This window comes from Caretta caretta, chromosome 14 (assembly GCF_965140235.1).
Source record: "Caretta caretta isolate rCarCar2 chromosome 14, rCarCar1.hap1, whole genome shotgun sequence".
Taxonomy (NCBI): Eukaryota; Metazoa; Chordata; order Testudines; family Cheloniidae; genus Caretta; species Caretta caretta.
In genome coordinates, this window is record NC_134219.1 from 35,090,514 (window position 1) to 35,107,217 (window position 16,704).

Below are 16,704 nucleotides of genomic sequence, written 5' to 3' on the forward strand. Positions count from 1 at the left end.
GGACAAGGGTCAAAACCAGGTTTCAGCATCCCACTTGTGTTTCTGGGGGTCGATCAGGAGTCAGAATCAAAGTCAGAGTCGAGGTCAGTACCAGGACTTCAGACACAGAGAAGCAGAGTGGTCATGGCAGCTGGCTGGGATACACATTGTTGCCTGGACACTTCTTGGTGCGCCCCATGGGCGAATATAGGGTCAAGGAGCTAAGAGCACTTTCAGTCCGATCATGCAGGATGGAATTTACCGTGGCGTACAACCACTGCAGATTATGGGCCACAGGGAATGAGTCAGCTACAGGCACTGCCAGGTTGCAGTGTGGGGATATTACTTACCCGTTAACCTTACAGGCCCTGGTCCAAGTCCTGCTGATACGCACAGTTACTTTGGGTGGCTGTGGTATGGGTAGATAAGGGTTAAATTCTGCAAGCATTCCCTCATGGTAGCTGTCGACAGATCTCAGTGGTCTGATGCTCAAAGGAAAAGCCCCGTGGGAGAAATGCATGAAGCAGTGTATGAGAGATACAGGGTGGGTGAGGTAATATCTCTTATTGGACCAACTTCCGTTGGTGAGAGAGACAAGCTTTCAGCTACGGCACTGCATGAACCAGTGTAGTCAGGTTCAGACGCCCTTCTCGAACCCCCAGGGGACCTTTGGGCAGGAACCCTGAACTAAGGGACTTCGGAGTGGATAAAAAAACAGCCTGTGGCTCAAAGGGTTACTGTGATGCTTGGACATATAAACAGGGTGATCTGGAGCAGAGAGGCTATTTTACCTCTGTATTTGGCACTGGTGCGACCACTGCTGGAATCCTGCGTCCAGTTGTGGTGCCCACAATTCACGAAGGGTTCAGCGAAGAGCCATGAGGACGGTTAAAGGATTGGAAGACTCAAGGAGTTCAATCAGTTCAGTTTAACAAGGAGCAGGTTAATGGGCGAACTGATCACAGTCTGTAAGTAACCATATGGGGACCAGAAATGTGATAAGGGTGGGCTCATCAATCTAGCAGAGAAAGGTATAACAAGGGTTAAGAGCTGGAAGTTGAAGCTAGACAAATTCATACGAGAAATAAGGCACAGTTTTTATCAGGGACGGTAATTAACCACTGGAACAATTTACAAAGAGTCATGGTGGATTTCCCATCAGTAGAAATTTTAAAATCAGGATTGGATGTTTTTTCTGAAGCATCTGCTCTAGTTCAAACAGGAATTAATTCAGGGAAGTCTTACGGCCTGTGTTTCACAGCGATGCAGTCTAGATGATCCCAGGGACCCTTCTGGCCTTGGAATCTATGAATACATGGGGAGAGATTCTGATTGGGGTGTCAGACTATCCGAGAGGCCGGGGTTGCAGGGGGCAACCTGCCTCATTGTTTTTGCGGGGTACCTGGGTTAAGTGGAACCTGCTTAAACTGGCAAGGAAAGGCAGTGTTTAGATAGACAAATCGTCTCATGCCATTTGAAGTCATCACGTATTGGGGTGCTTTACCTCCTACTGAACCGAAACAATACCCTCAAAGTTATCCAGATCTACGCTCCCACAAGTGCATGCAAAGATGAGGATATGGAAGGATTCTATCAGGAGCTGGAGGAAACCCTCGCTCAGAGTTCCACATAAAGGATTGCGATGGGAGATTTTAACGCCAAGGTTGGAAGAGGGAGAGAGGACGAAAAGTTCATAGGTATCGGAGAATGAAACGTGCGAGAACGACTAGATATATTGGCAGAGACGAGGAGAATGTTCATTGGTAACACCTGGTTCCGAAAGAAGGCCAACAGAAGATGGACCCGGATCGCACCAAATGCGAAGACAAAGAATGAAATCGATTACTTCCTGATTGATAGACGACGCTTCCTGCAGGATATTTCAGCAGTGCCATCGTTCAACACCGGAAGCGGCCATCGCCTGCTGAGAGCCAGACTCACGTTCACTGTGAAGGTGGAGAAAAAGGCACTGTGTACGGAGAACAGAAGGCACCAACCGGTAGCTTTCGACGAGGCAACCCTGAAGGAAAACATTTCCAGTGAAGACTGGAGCCTCCTGGACGACTGCGATGAGGATTCTGAGAACTTCAGCAAGAGTGGTGTGTGAAATCAGACAATGTGTGCATAGGATTTTATTGTTTTAACCCTGTTTCCCTCTGCTAGGTATGTTTCTGTGAACCAACCAGTCACACCTGTTTTTGAAGAGGCCATCCTGAGTCACTAGAGGTTCACACTGGTCACAAGGTCCCAGAGAGGATTCCATAGCAGGGGACAAAGCCAGTTGTAGCTGCTGGAGATAAATACGGATGGTGAAACAGGGACGCTGTAGCCTGCAGACACACGGCACCCATTCTATATACATGGGAGATAGAGAGATGGATATACAGCTGAATACTTAAGGAGAGAGAGAGAGAATAGAAAAATCAGTGAAATAAAAGTTTTAACTTTCCTACCAATATTGGTTGGAATTTTCTAAGTGCCTTAATGGATTTAGGTGCCCAACTCGTCAAGAGGAGCGGGTGCCTAACTCCTATAGAGTACTATCGAAGTCTCAGCCTTAATAGTCCAAGAATTCATGTTACAGGGAGAGAATTCCCAGCACAATTTAACAACATTTTCAGGTTCCACAACTTATATAATGGAAAAGGTTTTCAACACTTATTAATATTTGCTAAAGGTAGTAAATCTGGCTCTACCTGTTGGGAATTTTTGATATTTTGGAACTGTGTAACAATGTGAAAGAATCACAGAGGTACATTCATAGATTTATAGATTGGAAAGCCACAAAAGACCATTAGATCCTCTAGTTTGATGTCCAGCACTAGATTTATTGATTGATTGATTTGGTTTATACAAAAATATGAAGACTTTCTCAGTAATGGTATCCCACATTTGGACAAACTTTGTCATGAGAAGAGATATGAGATTATGTGAATCAAACTATGTGTGTCTAAATGGCTGCCCATTATGGTGGGCTCTCAGACCCTTCAACATAGCAACTGGGTTCCTGGTCCAATTCGAGAGATGTTGATATTTTGTTAAATCTGCTGCATAAAACTTACGATAATATATCCAAAGAGTCAACATACCAGCCAGCTCTGTTCCTGCAACTCCATTATCAAACCAGGGGGCTTCCTTCCCCCCCAACTTCTTCTTTGCTGGGTTAAAGCTCAAGTATGTTTTTGCCAATCATCTCCAAGACGTATTTTTCTCTTCCTCACTTTTTATCCTTCCTAGATACACCCCATGGCAAACACAGAAGGGAGGAATCAAACGTCCATCACGGAATTCGTCCTCCTGGGATTCAGGGATCTTCCTGAACTGCTGGCCCTACTCTTCCTGCTGTTTCTAGTGATCTACGTTGTGACCTTGGCCGGGAACATCCTCATTGTTGCGCTACTTGTGGCTGATCGGCACTTTCACACCCCCATGTACTTCTTCCTGGGGAACTTGTCCTGCTTGGAGACCTGCTACACCTCCACCCTCCTGCCCAGGGTACTGGCCAGTTTCCTGACAGGGGACAATACCATTTCTGTTAGTGGTTGTATGACACCATTTTATTTTGTTAGTTTCTTTGCTGCTGCAGAATGCTATCTGCTAGCAGTGATGTCATATGATCGGTACTCGGCGATATGCAAACCGCTCCATTATGCGGCCCTCATGAATACCAGGTTCTGCCTGTCGTTAGCAGCTGGGTCTTGGATAAATGGATTTCTGGCTGGTATCATAGTCATAGTTCTTATGTTACAATTAACTTTCTGTGGCCCCAATAAAATCGATCATTTCTGCTGTGAATCCACAGAAATGTTAAATCTCTGCTGCAATGGCACCAACCAGATAGAGCTTGTCATTACCATCCTGGCTGCTATATTCACTCTGCCTCCATTTGTATTAACCATGATGTCCTACGTGTGTATCATCTTCACCATCCTGAGAATCCCTTCCACCGCCGGGAGGCAAAAGGCATTTTCTACCTGCTCCTCTCACCTCATTGTGGTGGCCATTTTCTGTGGGACCCTAATCACTGTGTACCTGCTACCAAAAACCAACACACTGAGAGACCTGAACAAAGTGTTCTTCATCTGCTACGCAATTCTGACTCCTATGGCCAATCCCTTCATATACAGCCTGATTAACCACGAGGTCAAGGAAGCCCTGAAAAAACTGTCAGTAAGTGTCTAGATTTTATGAGAATTCAGAAACTTTAATCCCTTAAGGCAAGATGGTGTAAGACTCATGCTCTGTGGATCTTATTTCTCACTCCATTTTTGGTGATATGCGCTTATAACATTTTGAGGATGTGCAAAGTTTTGAAATTATAAGAGGAATCAATACCAGGACTGTTGGAATAAAACTGAGCTGTATTTTACTTGCTGAATGTGGGTAGATATCTCGATTAATTCCATACACTAGAATGACTTAGGGCTAGGTCTTCAAAGGGACTTAGGTGTTGCAATGAGTAAGTTTTAGTGCTACACCAGCCAGTGGGAACCTATACGGTGCATGGGGAGCCAGGCTCCCTATACGGTGCATGGGGAGAAGTAGGCAGCTAAGAAAGGGATCCCCAGAGATCAGCATGCGGAGCAAGGAGCTGCCTCACCTAGCCAAGAGGAAAAATCAGTTAGAGTGTTGCCTAAGCCCCATCTCTCCCATGGAGTTCGACACTGCCTCTGCTTGCGATTTTCAGCTGGGAACCCCAAGGGGGAGGGGTGAACTCACCAGGCTGTTGGAGACTCAGGTTCAGTACCCCCGACTAATATGGAGCAGGGATATGACTGTGGGTTCCCCCACCCCAGGCGAGTGTCCTAGCCACTGGACGGCAGAGTCCTCCTCTGGCCCAATGCATGTTTAATTAGTTTTACACAGTGGAACAATGTCCTCAGGAGACTCTGAGGGAGCCCCAGACCTGATTGCCCTCCATGCCAGTGCACGGGGAACTCACCCGAGAAGAGGGAAACCCAAGTTTAAATGGCTCCTCTTTGGGGGGGGGAGGAGGGAATTGGACCTGTCTCCCCCACATCCTGGCTGAATGCCCTAGCCACTGGGATCAGGGTTATAATGGAGGCTCCATGCCCCTCAGCCACTTTGGCTGGGGATAGGCATGCTGGGAGCATGCCTACCGGATTGAGCCCTGCAGGTGAGACAGGCAGGGCCACGTCTAGCTTGAGGCTCCTGTGGGGGTGAGGTCTGAGATGAGTGCCTAGACTGAGGGGGCTGTGCATATGTTCACTGGCAGAGACTGGCTCCTACAGGCCTTTAGTGGCAGAGATTTAGCCACCTATGACATCAGGTGTCAGCTGAGCCGGTGTTTTGAGGCTCTCAGTGGTGCCTAAATGCTGGCCCTAGGCACCTGAGTCCCTTTGTGGACCTAGCTCTGAAAACCCAACTTCCGAAGTGACGGATGCTCTTCGGCCTCTGGCCTCTCAATGAGATTTGTGTTCCTGTGTCACCAAGGTCGCTTGAGGCCAGATGTACTTAAAGGTATTGAGGTGCCTAGTGGGATTTTCAAAAGCATCCAGGTGCAGAACATGCCAAAAATGGGTTTAAGCCCCAAGATGGTGCTGAAAGTCCTATTGGCGTCTAAATACATTTTAAAATGTATCAGTGAAATCCTTGCTGATCTTAAGCACAAAAAAGAAGCTTACAAGAAGTGGAAGATTGGACAAATGACCAGGGAAGATTATAAAAATATTGCTTGGGCATGTAGGAGTGAAATCAGGAAGGCGAAATGACACCTGGAGTTGCAGCTAGCAAGAGATGTTAAGAGTAACAAGAAGGGTTTCTTCAGGTATATTAGCAAGAAGAAGAAAGTCAAGGAAAGTGTGGGCCCCTTACTGAATGAGGGAGGCAACCTAGTGACAGAGGATGTGGAAAAAGCTAATGTACTCAATGCTTTTTTTGCCTCTGTCTTCACGAACAAGGTCAGCTCCCAGACTACTGCACTAGGCAGCACAGCATGGGGAGGAGGTGACCAGCCCTCTGTGGAGAAAGAAGTGGTTCGGGACTATTTCGAAAAGCTGGACGTGCACAAGTCCATGGGGCCGGATGCGTTGCATCCGAGAGTGCTAAAGGAGTTGGCGGATGTGATTGCAGAGCCATTGGCCATTATCTTTGAAAACTCATGGCGATTGGGGGAAGTCCCGGACGACTGGAAAAAGGCTAATGTAGTGCCCATCTTTAAAAGAGGGAAGAAGGAGGATCCTGGGAACTACAGGCCGGTCAGCCTCATCTCAGGCCCCGGAAAAATCATGGAGCAGATCCTCAAGGAATCAATTGTGAAGCACTTAGAGGATAGGAAAGTGATCAGGAACAGTCAGCATGGATTCACCAAGGGCAAGTCATGCCTGACTAATCTAATTGCCTTCTATGATGAGATAACTGGTTCTGTGGATGAGGGGAAAGCAGTGGACGTGTTGTTCCTTGACTTTAGCAAAGCTTTTGACACGGTCTCCCACAGTATTCTTGCTAGCAAGTTCAAGAAGTATGGGCTGGATGAATGGACTATAAGGTGGGTAGAAAGTTGGCTAGATTGTCAGGCTCAATGGGTAGTGATCAAAGGCTCCATGTCTAGTTGGCAGCCGGTATCAAGTGGAGTGCCCCAAGGGTTGGTCCTGGGGCCTTTTTTGTTCAATATCTTCGTAAATGATCTGGAGGATGGTGTGGATTGCACCCTCAGCAAGTTTGCAGATGACACTAAACTGGGAGGAGAGGTAGATACACTGGAGGGTAGCGATAGGATACAGAGGGACCTAGACAAATTGGAGGATTGGGCCAAAAGAAATCTGATGAGGTTCAACAAGGACAAGTGCAGAGTCCTGCACTTAGGACGGAAGAATCCCATGCACCGCTACAGACTAGGGACCGAATGGCTCGGCAGCAGTTCTGCAGAAAAGGAGCTAGGGGTTACAGTGGACGAGAAGCTGGATATGAGTCAACAGTGTGCGCTTGTTGCCAAGAAGGCCAATGGCATTTTGGAATGTATAAGTAGGGGCATTGCCAGCAGATTGAGGGACGTGATCCTTCCCCTCTATTTGTCATTGGTGAGGCCTCATCTGGAGTACTGTGTCCAGATTTGAGCCCCACACTACAAGAAGGATGTGGAAAAATTGGAAAGAGTCCAGCGGAGGGCAACAAAAATGATTAGGGGACTGGAACACATGAGTTATGAGGAGAGGCTGAGGGAACTGGGATTGTTTAGTCTATGGAAGAGAAGAATGAGGGGGGATTTGATAGCTGCTTTCAACTACCTGAAAGGGGGTTCCAAGGAGGATGGACCTAGACTGTTCTCAGTGGTAGCAGATGACAGAACAAGGAGTAATGGTCTCAAGTTGCAGTGGGGGAGGTTTAGGTTGGATATTAGGAAAAACTTTTTCACTAGGAGAGTGGTGAAACACTGGAATGCGTTACCTAGGGAGGTGGTGGAATCTCCTTCATTAGAAGTTTTTAAGGTCAGGCTTGACAAAGCCCTGATTGGGATGATTTGATTGGGGATTGGTCCTGCTTTGAGCAGGGGGTTGAACTAGATGACCTCCTAAGGTCCCTTCCAACCCTGATATTCTATGATTCTATGAAAATCTGGCTCTTGGGCACTTCTGAAAATTTTACTCCTGGTCTTTAACCTCTCCGATGAGAGCGGAGGGAATCATTACGTTTACAGCTTGGTGGCCCATATGAGACCGGGACCTCTGCCAACTGGCCAAGGGCACAGAGTGTGCATAGTTTCATAGGGATCCCCTGGGTTGGATATCTGCACAAGAGCTCACCAGGGGGTGGCATGTGAGCTCTGTACTGAGAGCCAATATCACACGGATTGTCATAACTCCTTAAGAATTATTGAGCCAAACATTTCACAAGGATTATGTATCTATACTGAAAATACCATCTTGGGGTTGAGCCAGGTCACCAGGAGGTGACACGCCTCCAGAAATACTTCCTAACTGTAAGAACAGTGGGACAACGGAACAGACGCCTAAGGAGGTTGTGGAAGCTCCTTTACTGGAGGTTTTCAAAAGGAGGCTGGAGAGCCAGTTGTCTTGAATGGTTTAGACAAAACAAATCCTGCATCTTGGCAGGGGGTTAGACTAGATGACCCTTGTGGTCCCTTATAACCCTATAGTTTTATACCTCCTGAGATAACAGGATGCTTTTCTCCCTGTCTGGCCATTTGTATATTGTAGGCCTCACCAAGGAGGCCTCTTTACAGAACGAGCCTGGTGCAAGTTAAGAGATTGCAAAATCGGAGAGAAACAAAACAGCAGGGGGTGTTGAGAGTCCTTCACCTAGGAGACAAGTTAACAGGGTTTGTCTTATGAAAGGAGGGTCACCACTAGCCTGGCTATAAAGCACAGCAAGGATTTTGCGGGAGCAATACTCTACAAGACACATGTATCTTGTTAACTAAGTTTGGGCGCTAGAATACATGTTATGATTTTATTTTGTTATAGGTAACCATTTTTTTCCAGTACTTGCTACTACTGGAATCTCTAAGCTTTGCTAAATAAACTTCTATTTGTTTTCCCTGGAAACATATGTAAGTGCTGTGTGTTAAGCAGAGCGGTGATCCGAGATGGAATGGTTAAGCTAAGGTTTTCTGGTTCTTTGGAAGCAGCAGATCTGTGAATATGGCAAGTGTCCAGTGGACCAGGGGCTGGTCACTCCAGGGGGATGCTCTGAGGCCTTGAGCATTGGTATGTGCCCAACGCGAACTGTAAAGTAACAGCAGAGCCTGCAGAGGCCTGGAGAGGAGTGCTTGTCGCCCAGGGCTGGTGGAGTTGGGGAGCTGACCCCCTGGTAGGTACAAACAAGTCTTCCTCACACTGAGGGCAGGCGGTGGCGAGGTGCTTCACAGCACTGGGTATTACAGGAAGTGTCACAGCAAAACTGATCAAATTAGTAAGTTTTTTTTGTTTTTAACCAAAATGAGTCTCTCACTGAAATGAACAGCTGAAAAAATTCTATTCAAGTTGAATGAAATTTTTTCAGTGCGAATTTAAAACATTTCAAGACATTCCCAATTTTTTCTCCCGAAAACTCTTCACCAAATTCAACCTGAATTCCTGAATAGTTTCACTGCCCTGAAAAATGCATTTTTTTATTTTTTTTTGGCAAATTTACCATTCACTGAAGAAATGTCTCCATGCTCTCCCTGTGGGCCATGAGTGACTCTATCTGGGTGATTGTCTACCTGAGGTCTCTGGGAGAGGGGATGCACAGAACATTTGCCCCCCACTCTCGTAGATTGCGTTGGATACAGGCTGAGTGTAGTGCTGCACACTGGGATATTTGTGGGAACTCCCAGATTGTGAACTTGGGAACCACTTGTGAGATGAGGATCCTGGGTGGAGGAATGCGCAGAGGGGTAAGGATGCTGTGTGCTCCTTGTCCCAGGTGCTTTATAGCTCAGGCCCCAGGTTTCAATGGCATGGCACAGGCTGATGGGTGTTGGGAAAGCAGTGAAAATGTTGATATGTTGAATAATGACTCCCTGAGAGGGCTCCGGATTGACATCCCTTCGCTAAGTAGCTGCATTGTGTAACAGTCACTAGGTAGCAACATTGCAACTTTTATACTATTTATGCTGCTACAGCGTCTAATGGACCTAAGATGGCAAAGCAGTGTCCCAAAGGAGTGGGGCATCTCTGCTACTGGGACAAGGTGAGAGCTGAGAGTAATGCAAGAGAAAAGGGCACCTATCGCAAGGCTTGGCAGAAGTCAGTTTTTATTTGTTTCAATGGATAATATTGATTTAATCCATAAAAATAAAAAATACTTAAATACATTTTCAGTTGCAGAAAATTATGGGGGATCAGACCGTGGATGGGTCAGTCAATAGTTATTTAATTACAGTACTTGTTGAAATTCAAAAAGTTAAAGCTTTAAACTGTTAAAATACAAATTTTTAACATCCCGTGTCAAAATATACCAAGTAAATATCCTTAAATCAAACTCTAAGTTCTCAAGCAGCATTTTTCGTTCTTTGCCGATCTGTAAATTTCAATGGTCATCAATGGAAATTTTTTTCATCAGTTTGTGTTGGGTGAAATCAACATTTACCAAGAAAAATCTAATTCTTCGAAGCTGAAGTATAGTTCATCTTTTCCTCCTGTTTATCCTCTACAGAATCCTCCTGGCTCTCACTGATGGCTTCTTATGTCTCGCTCGCGATCTATATTTTCCACAATAGACTCCCCCATGTGTATCCCTTACCCTGTGCCGCCACCTAGTGCACAGTATATTGTCTTTATCGTTGGTGCTGCCTGGCTATCTAGCAGCCACAGCACCTCGGCTGAGAAGGCTTTTCTGTAGGTGTCCTTTTCTCTTGGCTCTCAGTGGGTGCCAGTAACACAACACGGCGGGGTCCTTATTCTCTGCTGCCACCCAGTGGCAGCAAATGTAGAGTGCAGCTGCCCCTTTCCATTGTGCTTATCTTCCACTCTCCTCTAGCAGTCATTACAGAGTATAACAGCCTGTTCCCTCTTCCTTATCTCCTGCCCTCTAGGGGTATTCCCAGAGTAAAATGGTCCTTTCTCCTTTCATTACCCTCTGCTGCTACCCAGGAGCCCCACTGTATAATACAGTTGTGTCTCTGGCCAGGTCTAAACAGAAATGTTTCCCAGTACAGTAATGTTGGTTAGGCTTTTTAATGACACTTCTTCCCCAGCAAAATCCCTAGCGTAGACCTGGGTGTACCAACCAAAAAATGTGCTCTTACTAATATAGCTTATTTCTTTCAGGGAACCCATTTGTATAAGCTCTACAAGCAAAATCACTTTCTTGCTGGTAAAAGCCATGTCTGAGGTCGGAAGACTTTCAGGGAGAGCTCTGCCCACCAACCTTGTTCTAGTTTGGGCTAGATTTCATACCAGTATAACTTTGTGTATTAGGGGTGTGATTTTTTTTTTAACCAATATAATTACACTGGCACAAGCCCTTATACCTGGCAGTTACAGCAACGCAAAGATTCCTTATACCAGGATAGCTCTGGCTACAATTCACCAAAATATCATTATCCAAATTCAGCAGGTAAACTACAGTTCAAGTTGATTCTGACTGTAATGATCCCAGTACGGACTCCTCTTACCTATTTAAATCTTTGCACATCCGCAAATGTTATAAGCGCACGTGACCAAAGACTGAGCGAGAAGAAAGGGCTACACAGCATCTGAGTATCAAACAGCAAAGCAGCTGCGCTCGTCACCATTTCATCTTTTTTTTTTAAAGTGAGATTTCTGAATTCTCAGACAATCTGGACCAGGGTTTCTCAACCTGTGGGCCGAGACCAGAAATTGTCACCAGAATGTTTCAAAGGTGGCATGGCAGCTCCTGTCCCACAGGGCTGGCTGGGCTCGTCCCCTGCTCCAGGCACTGCAAGCTCTGGGGCAGAGGTGGTACCAGCCCATTGGGGGCCCTAAGCAGGAATATTTGGGGGGACCCCCCCACAGCACACATACTAATAACTAATAGGGGGCCGCCTTGAGCTGCTCAAGGCCCTAAGCGATTGCTTAGTCTGCTAACGCCTAGTATCAGCTCTGCTCTGGGGTCCCAGCACCACTCAGGTTTGGCCCAGCCATCATGATGGCGGGAGTCCAGGTAGGCCAAATCCGAGTGAGTGGCACTGCCCTGGGTGCCCTGTTCGGGTCTAACCGGGTGAAATGTAAGGGCTACGCTGGAGTCAGACAGGAGGACCTGATGGTCTCTTCTGGTCTTAAACTCTATGAATTGCTGATAAATGGGGATGGGTGGTAGGGGAGAGGATTGAGGGTGGGGAGAGTGTTCCGGGGGGTGGGGAGTGTCAGGCCAGGGGGAGGGGAGAAACACTGGAAGGGGATCAAGGGAATGGTGGAAGGGGGAGGGGTGGGCTAAGGAGGTGGGGATTGTCAGCTCCACATTCCCCTATCTCATTTGAAGCCACCACCCCTTTCCCTTCCCCTCCCCTACTCCTCTCTAGCCTGGGTGGTAGTGGGGGAGGGAGAGATGCCTCTTATTCACAGCCCCATTGCTCAGGGCAATGGCTGGGAGACAGAGAGGGACACACCTCAGACAAAGGCGGGAAGGGGGTGTCAGCAGCCCCAGGCTCAGTCAGGATCTCAGGGACCCTGCTCCTCTGGGGGCTTTTCTGCCCCCGCCCCCCCATGCATGAGCCTGGTCCGCACACTTCCACTGACACCACCGACAGGACTCGGTGCTGAAATGCGGTGTCCTTGATCTCTTAAAGTGCGGCTGCACCTATCCTTCTATCACAGCGACAGCTCTGATCAAACTGTTCCAGCTAATCCCCTACCATAAACAGAGGTGGATCAGATTGCGAGTTTAGTAGTTTAAAAAAAAAAATCTGTAGGGGTATTATTTAAATTAGAAATGGAGAGAAAGCTGGCAGGGAGAGAAGTCAATCAATGACATGTTAGAAAGGGTGAAGATAGCTGATAAGTGGCTGAGCTGCTAACGAAATATATAGTCTATATTGCACTATATGACTGGAGAGGAGCAAATAGAGACGGCTGCTTGGGAATTTTCCATCAAAATGTTTTTTGACAGAAAATGCAGTTTTGTCAGAATCAACATTTTTCACAGGAGTTTCAGCCAAACATTTTAAATGTTTTTCCTGATGGAAAATTGGAATGAAATATTTTGTCCTGGATCAGGATGATTTGAAATGAAAATATCAGTTTGTCAAATCCAGTCAAAACATTCAATTTCAGGCCAGTTGGATGCACCCAACTGAGCAGCCATGATACTTCATGGGAGCTGTGGGCTGGGCTCTTGGGCTGGACTACATTTCCCTTGATGCACTGAGGACTCACTTCTGCTTGAACCATTCAAAAATTCATAGATTTGAAGGCCAGAAGGGACCACTAATCCTCTAGTCTGACCTCCTGTATAACATAGGCCATAAAACTTCCCCAAAATAATTGCTCTTTGAATTAGAGCAGATCTTTTAAATAAAAATAACAATCTTGATTTAAAAGTGTCAGTGATGGAGAATCCACCATGTCGCTTGATTACTTGTTCCAATGGTTAATTACCCTCGCTGTTAAAAATTTATGCCTTATTTCCAGTCTGAATTTGTTCAGCTTCAGTTTTCAGCCATTGGATCTTGTTATACCTTTCTCTGCTAGGTTGAAGAGTCCATTATCAAATATTTGTTCCCAATGTAGGTACTCATAGACTGTAATCAAGTCACCCATTAACCTTTGTTGTTAAGCTAAATAGATTGAGCTCTTTGAGTCTATCACTGTAAGGTGTGTTTTCTAATCCTTTGGTCATTCTTGTTTCTCTTCTCTGAGCCCTCTCCAATTTATCAACATGCTTCATGAATTGTGGTCACCAGAACTGGACACAGGATTCCAGCAGCGGATGCACCAGTTCCAAATATAGAGGTAAAATAACCTCTCTATGCCTAGTCGATATTCCCCTGTTTATGCCTCCATTGCAGTCCATCAGATGAGATGTAATCCAGCCAGGGAGTCCAGCTCAGAGAGGAAAACAGGACCATGAAGCACCCACACTGCAATGCCCATGGATCGCTGAAGCAGCTCAGGGGGAGAGAGTTTAATGTCTAACCTACCCCAATTAAATGTTTCAGTTTGGTTAAAAACAAAAACCAAAATGTATCAATCTGAGAATGTTTGTTTATCATTAGGGGAAAACAGGTAGGCACATGCCTGTGGAGGAGAACCTAGATCTTCTGTCTCCCACTCCTTTGCCTTAACACTAAGACCATCCATCATTCCCATGCATAGAATTTCACATAATGAAATCGCTTTTATTTAACCCCATGCAGGAGAGCTCCTCTTCAAGCAGAGAAATGGACAATGGAATGATGATGACTGAATTCGTCCTTACGGGACTTTCCAATTGCCCAGCCATTCGCTTATCCCTTTTTGTTGGTCTACTTGATAACCCTCGCTGCCAATGGCCTCATCTTCATAGCCATAGGGACTGAGGCTAAGCTGCACAACCCCATGTACTTCTCCCTCAGCAACCTCTCCTCGTTAGATAAGAGAGCTGCCCCACTGCTACAATTCCCAAGATGCTGGAAAACCTCTTGTCTGAGAGCAACACAATTTCCTTCACTGGCTGCATGTTGCAGCTCTACTTCCTGGTGGCTCTAGCAGGGACGGAGGTTTTCCTCTTGGCAATGATGGGCTAGATGGTCATGGCCTAGATGGCCTGGAGGATGGTGTGGATTGCACCCTCAGCAAATTTTCAGATGACACTAAACTGGGAGGAGTGGTAGATACACTGGAGGGTAGGGATAGGATACAGCAGGACCTAGACAAATTAGAGGGTTGAACCTCCTAAAGTTTAGGTTGGATATTGGGAAAAACTTTTTCACTGGAGGGTGGTGAAGCACTGGACTGGGTTACCTAGGGAGGTGGTGGAATCTCCATCCTCAGGGGTTTTTAAGGCCTGGCTTGACAAAGCCCTAGCTGGGATGACTTAGTGGGTGTTGGTGGTTGGGATGACTTAGTGGGTGTTGGTCCTGCTTTGAGCAGGGGATTGGACTAGAAGACCTCTTGAGGTCTCTTCCAACCCTAATATTCTATGGATCTGGTCAGAAAATGAGGGTGGGAAATCACTAAAATGTTCATGATTTCCACCCCACCCTGTTTTTAATCCAAACCTCATTTGACCAATATTGTCCAACCATCTCTGTTACACCTTAGTGTAATACAAAGATGTGACTATGAAGAACATTCTAGACATGGCTGAGTCAGACAAACCAGATTATTAGGGCTGGTCAAAAAATTGTCAACTTTTTCAGAGAATTGGGAGTGTGATTAAATGATTTTTTTTTAATGGAAAGTATATGCTTCCCTTGCAAATTATTGATTTTTCATCAGAAAACTGAACCTGCTGCCAAAAACCCCGAAACTTTTGGAGGGTGGCAGTTTCGTCTGAAAATGTTTGTTTTTAGCAGTCTGGGGCCAAAAATTGTTTAGTTTGCAGCTGAAATTTTTCAAAATTTGGTTGTTTGAAAACAAAATAATGGGTTTGGGAGGGGTATGTATTTTGTCCAAAAAGTCAAAATTTTCCCTGGGGGAAAAAACAAACATGTTCTGACCAGCTGGATAGATGATTTGTTTGTCAAAACCCGTTGTGACATGGTGAGGAATGCAAGGTTGATAGCGGGTGATTGTTCTTTATTTCCAAAGTTTCATATATGATATTCCAAAAAAAATGTCTATTATCTGATCCTTTGTACCCAGAAGGCTGAGATTTTTCAGAGGTCCCTAGAAAATGTGGATGCCTCAATTCCCATCAGTTTTCAGAACTGGGCTTCCAAATTCCTTTGGCAGCTTCAAGAATTTCCGTCATTGGCTTCTCCACATTTATCCCGGTATAACTGAGTCCACAGTTAAAGTGGTACATCTTCACGCATTGCGCTCAGGCTTAGGCATCCAGACACCTAGAATGGAGCAGCAGGGCGACCCTCAGAGACACAAACATCGGTACACACGGAACGGTCACTTCCCAAATTTAGGTGCCAACTCCGAGTGACACCTACAGGGTTTGGCGGCAGCTGAGGGGGGGGAGGATTGTGAATTGCAGTGGGGCCTAGAACTGGTTCATGTTACCTCTTCTCTGGCAAGGGAAGAGCCAGGGACTCTCGGGGACAAAATCCGTCTCCTGGTCTGCTCCTGGGGCAGTGTCTGCACTGCCCCTTATGCAGGGATCAGGATAAAGTCCTTCTTGTGAGTTCACTCCCATTTGTGTTTCTTTTTTGAGTGGCCCAGCAAATGGGCTTGCCACTAGCTGTGTCTGGAAAACGGTGAACTTGAAGCAACTCGCACAGAGTTTCATGGAAAGAGACTCTGAATTCACAGCATTGGGCATGCCCAGGAGACGTAGGACCTCACTGCCAGAAGAAATGGGGGTAGGGTGAATGTAAAGGCTAGGGTGAAAGTTATAAGGTCCAGTGTGTGGGTGTCACTGCAGGAAAGGTTTGTCATGATCACCAAGCGTAATTTAATTTGTCTACAGAAAACCAATTGTAACATCATACCCATTAATATGGAAGTAATCAGAAATCTGCTCATCCAAGACCAGCTGCTAGCTGGAGGCAGAATCCGCCATTCATAAGGGCTGCATAATGCAAGAGGTTACATATCACTAAATACCGATCATAAGACATTGTAGCTAGGAGATAGAATTCAGCACCTGCCAGAGAATCAAAAGTATAAATTGCATGATGCAGCTGCTAACAGAAATGGGTCTGTCCCCAGTCAGGAGACTGGCCAGCATTCTGGTCAAGATGGGCAAAGAGAAGCAGATCTCCAAGCAGAAAGAATGGAGGTGTGAAGGGGGGGTGCGAAGGTTCTGATCACCCACAAGTAGCGCAACAACGAGGATGTTCCTAGCCATGCTCACAGTGTAGATCACTAGAAGCTGCAAGAAGAGAAGAACCTTCAGTTTTTGGGTATTCCTGGATCCCAGGAGGATGAATTCTCTGACGGACTTTTGATTTCCCTATTTTGCGTCTGCCATGGCTTGTATCGAATGGAACCAAACAAACTCTGCCGTGTAATGAGGAGAACACAGAATTAAATGTTAATACATTGGCACCACTTAATTCTAGACTTGTTAAACCTGCCTCCTCCTTTTGGCCAGCAGTGTAAGGACTAGCTGGAGAATCCAGACCAGGGCTTCAAACTGGATTTGATATTTTGGAAAGTGGATTAGATTCTACTTCAGGTAAAATGATAATCATAGAACCATGCACTC

General features: G+C 46.0%; 1 protein-coding gene and 1 pseudogene across 1 annotated transcript; one reads left to right on the forward strand and one right to left on the reverse strand.

The window, feature by feature from the left end:
* Positions 1–16,704, reverse strand: part of LOC125621471 (von Willebrand factor A domain-containing protein 5A-like) — a 276,958-nt pseudogene that overhangs the window by 145,063 nt on the left and 115,191 nt on the right.
* LOC142069184 (olfactory receptor 10A7-like) lies at positions 3,226–4,161 on the forward strand. Its single transcript, XM_075119690.1, has one exon. The coding sequence runs from the start codon at positions 3,226–3,228 to the stop codon at positions 4,159–4,161; it is 936 nt and encodes a 311-aa protein (XP_074975791.1).

Excerpts from the sequence above, each read along its gene's own strand:
- LOC142069184 (XM_075119690.1), top strand. The coding sequence starts at position 3,226 with ATGGCAAACACAGAAGGGAGGAATCAAACGTCCATCACGGAATTCGTC.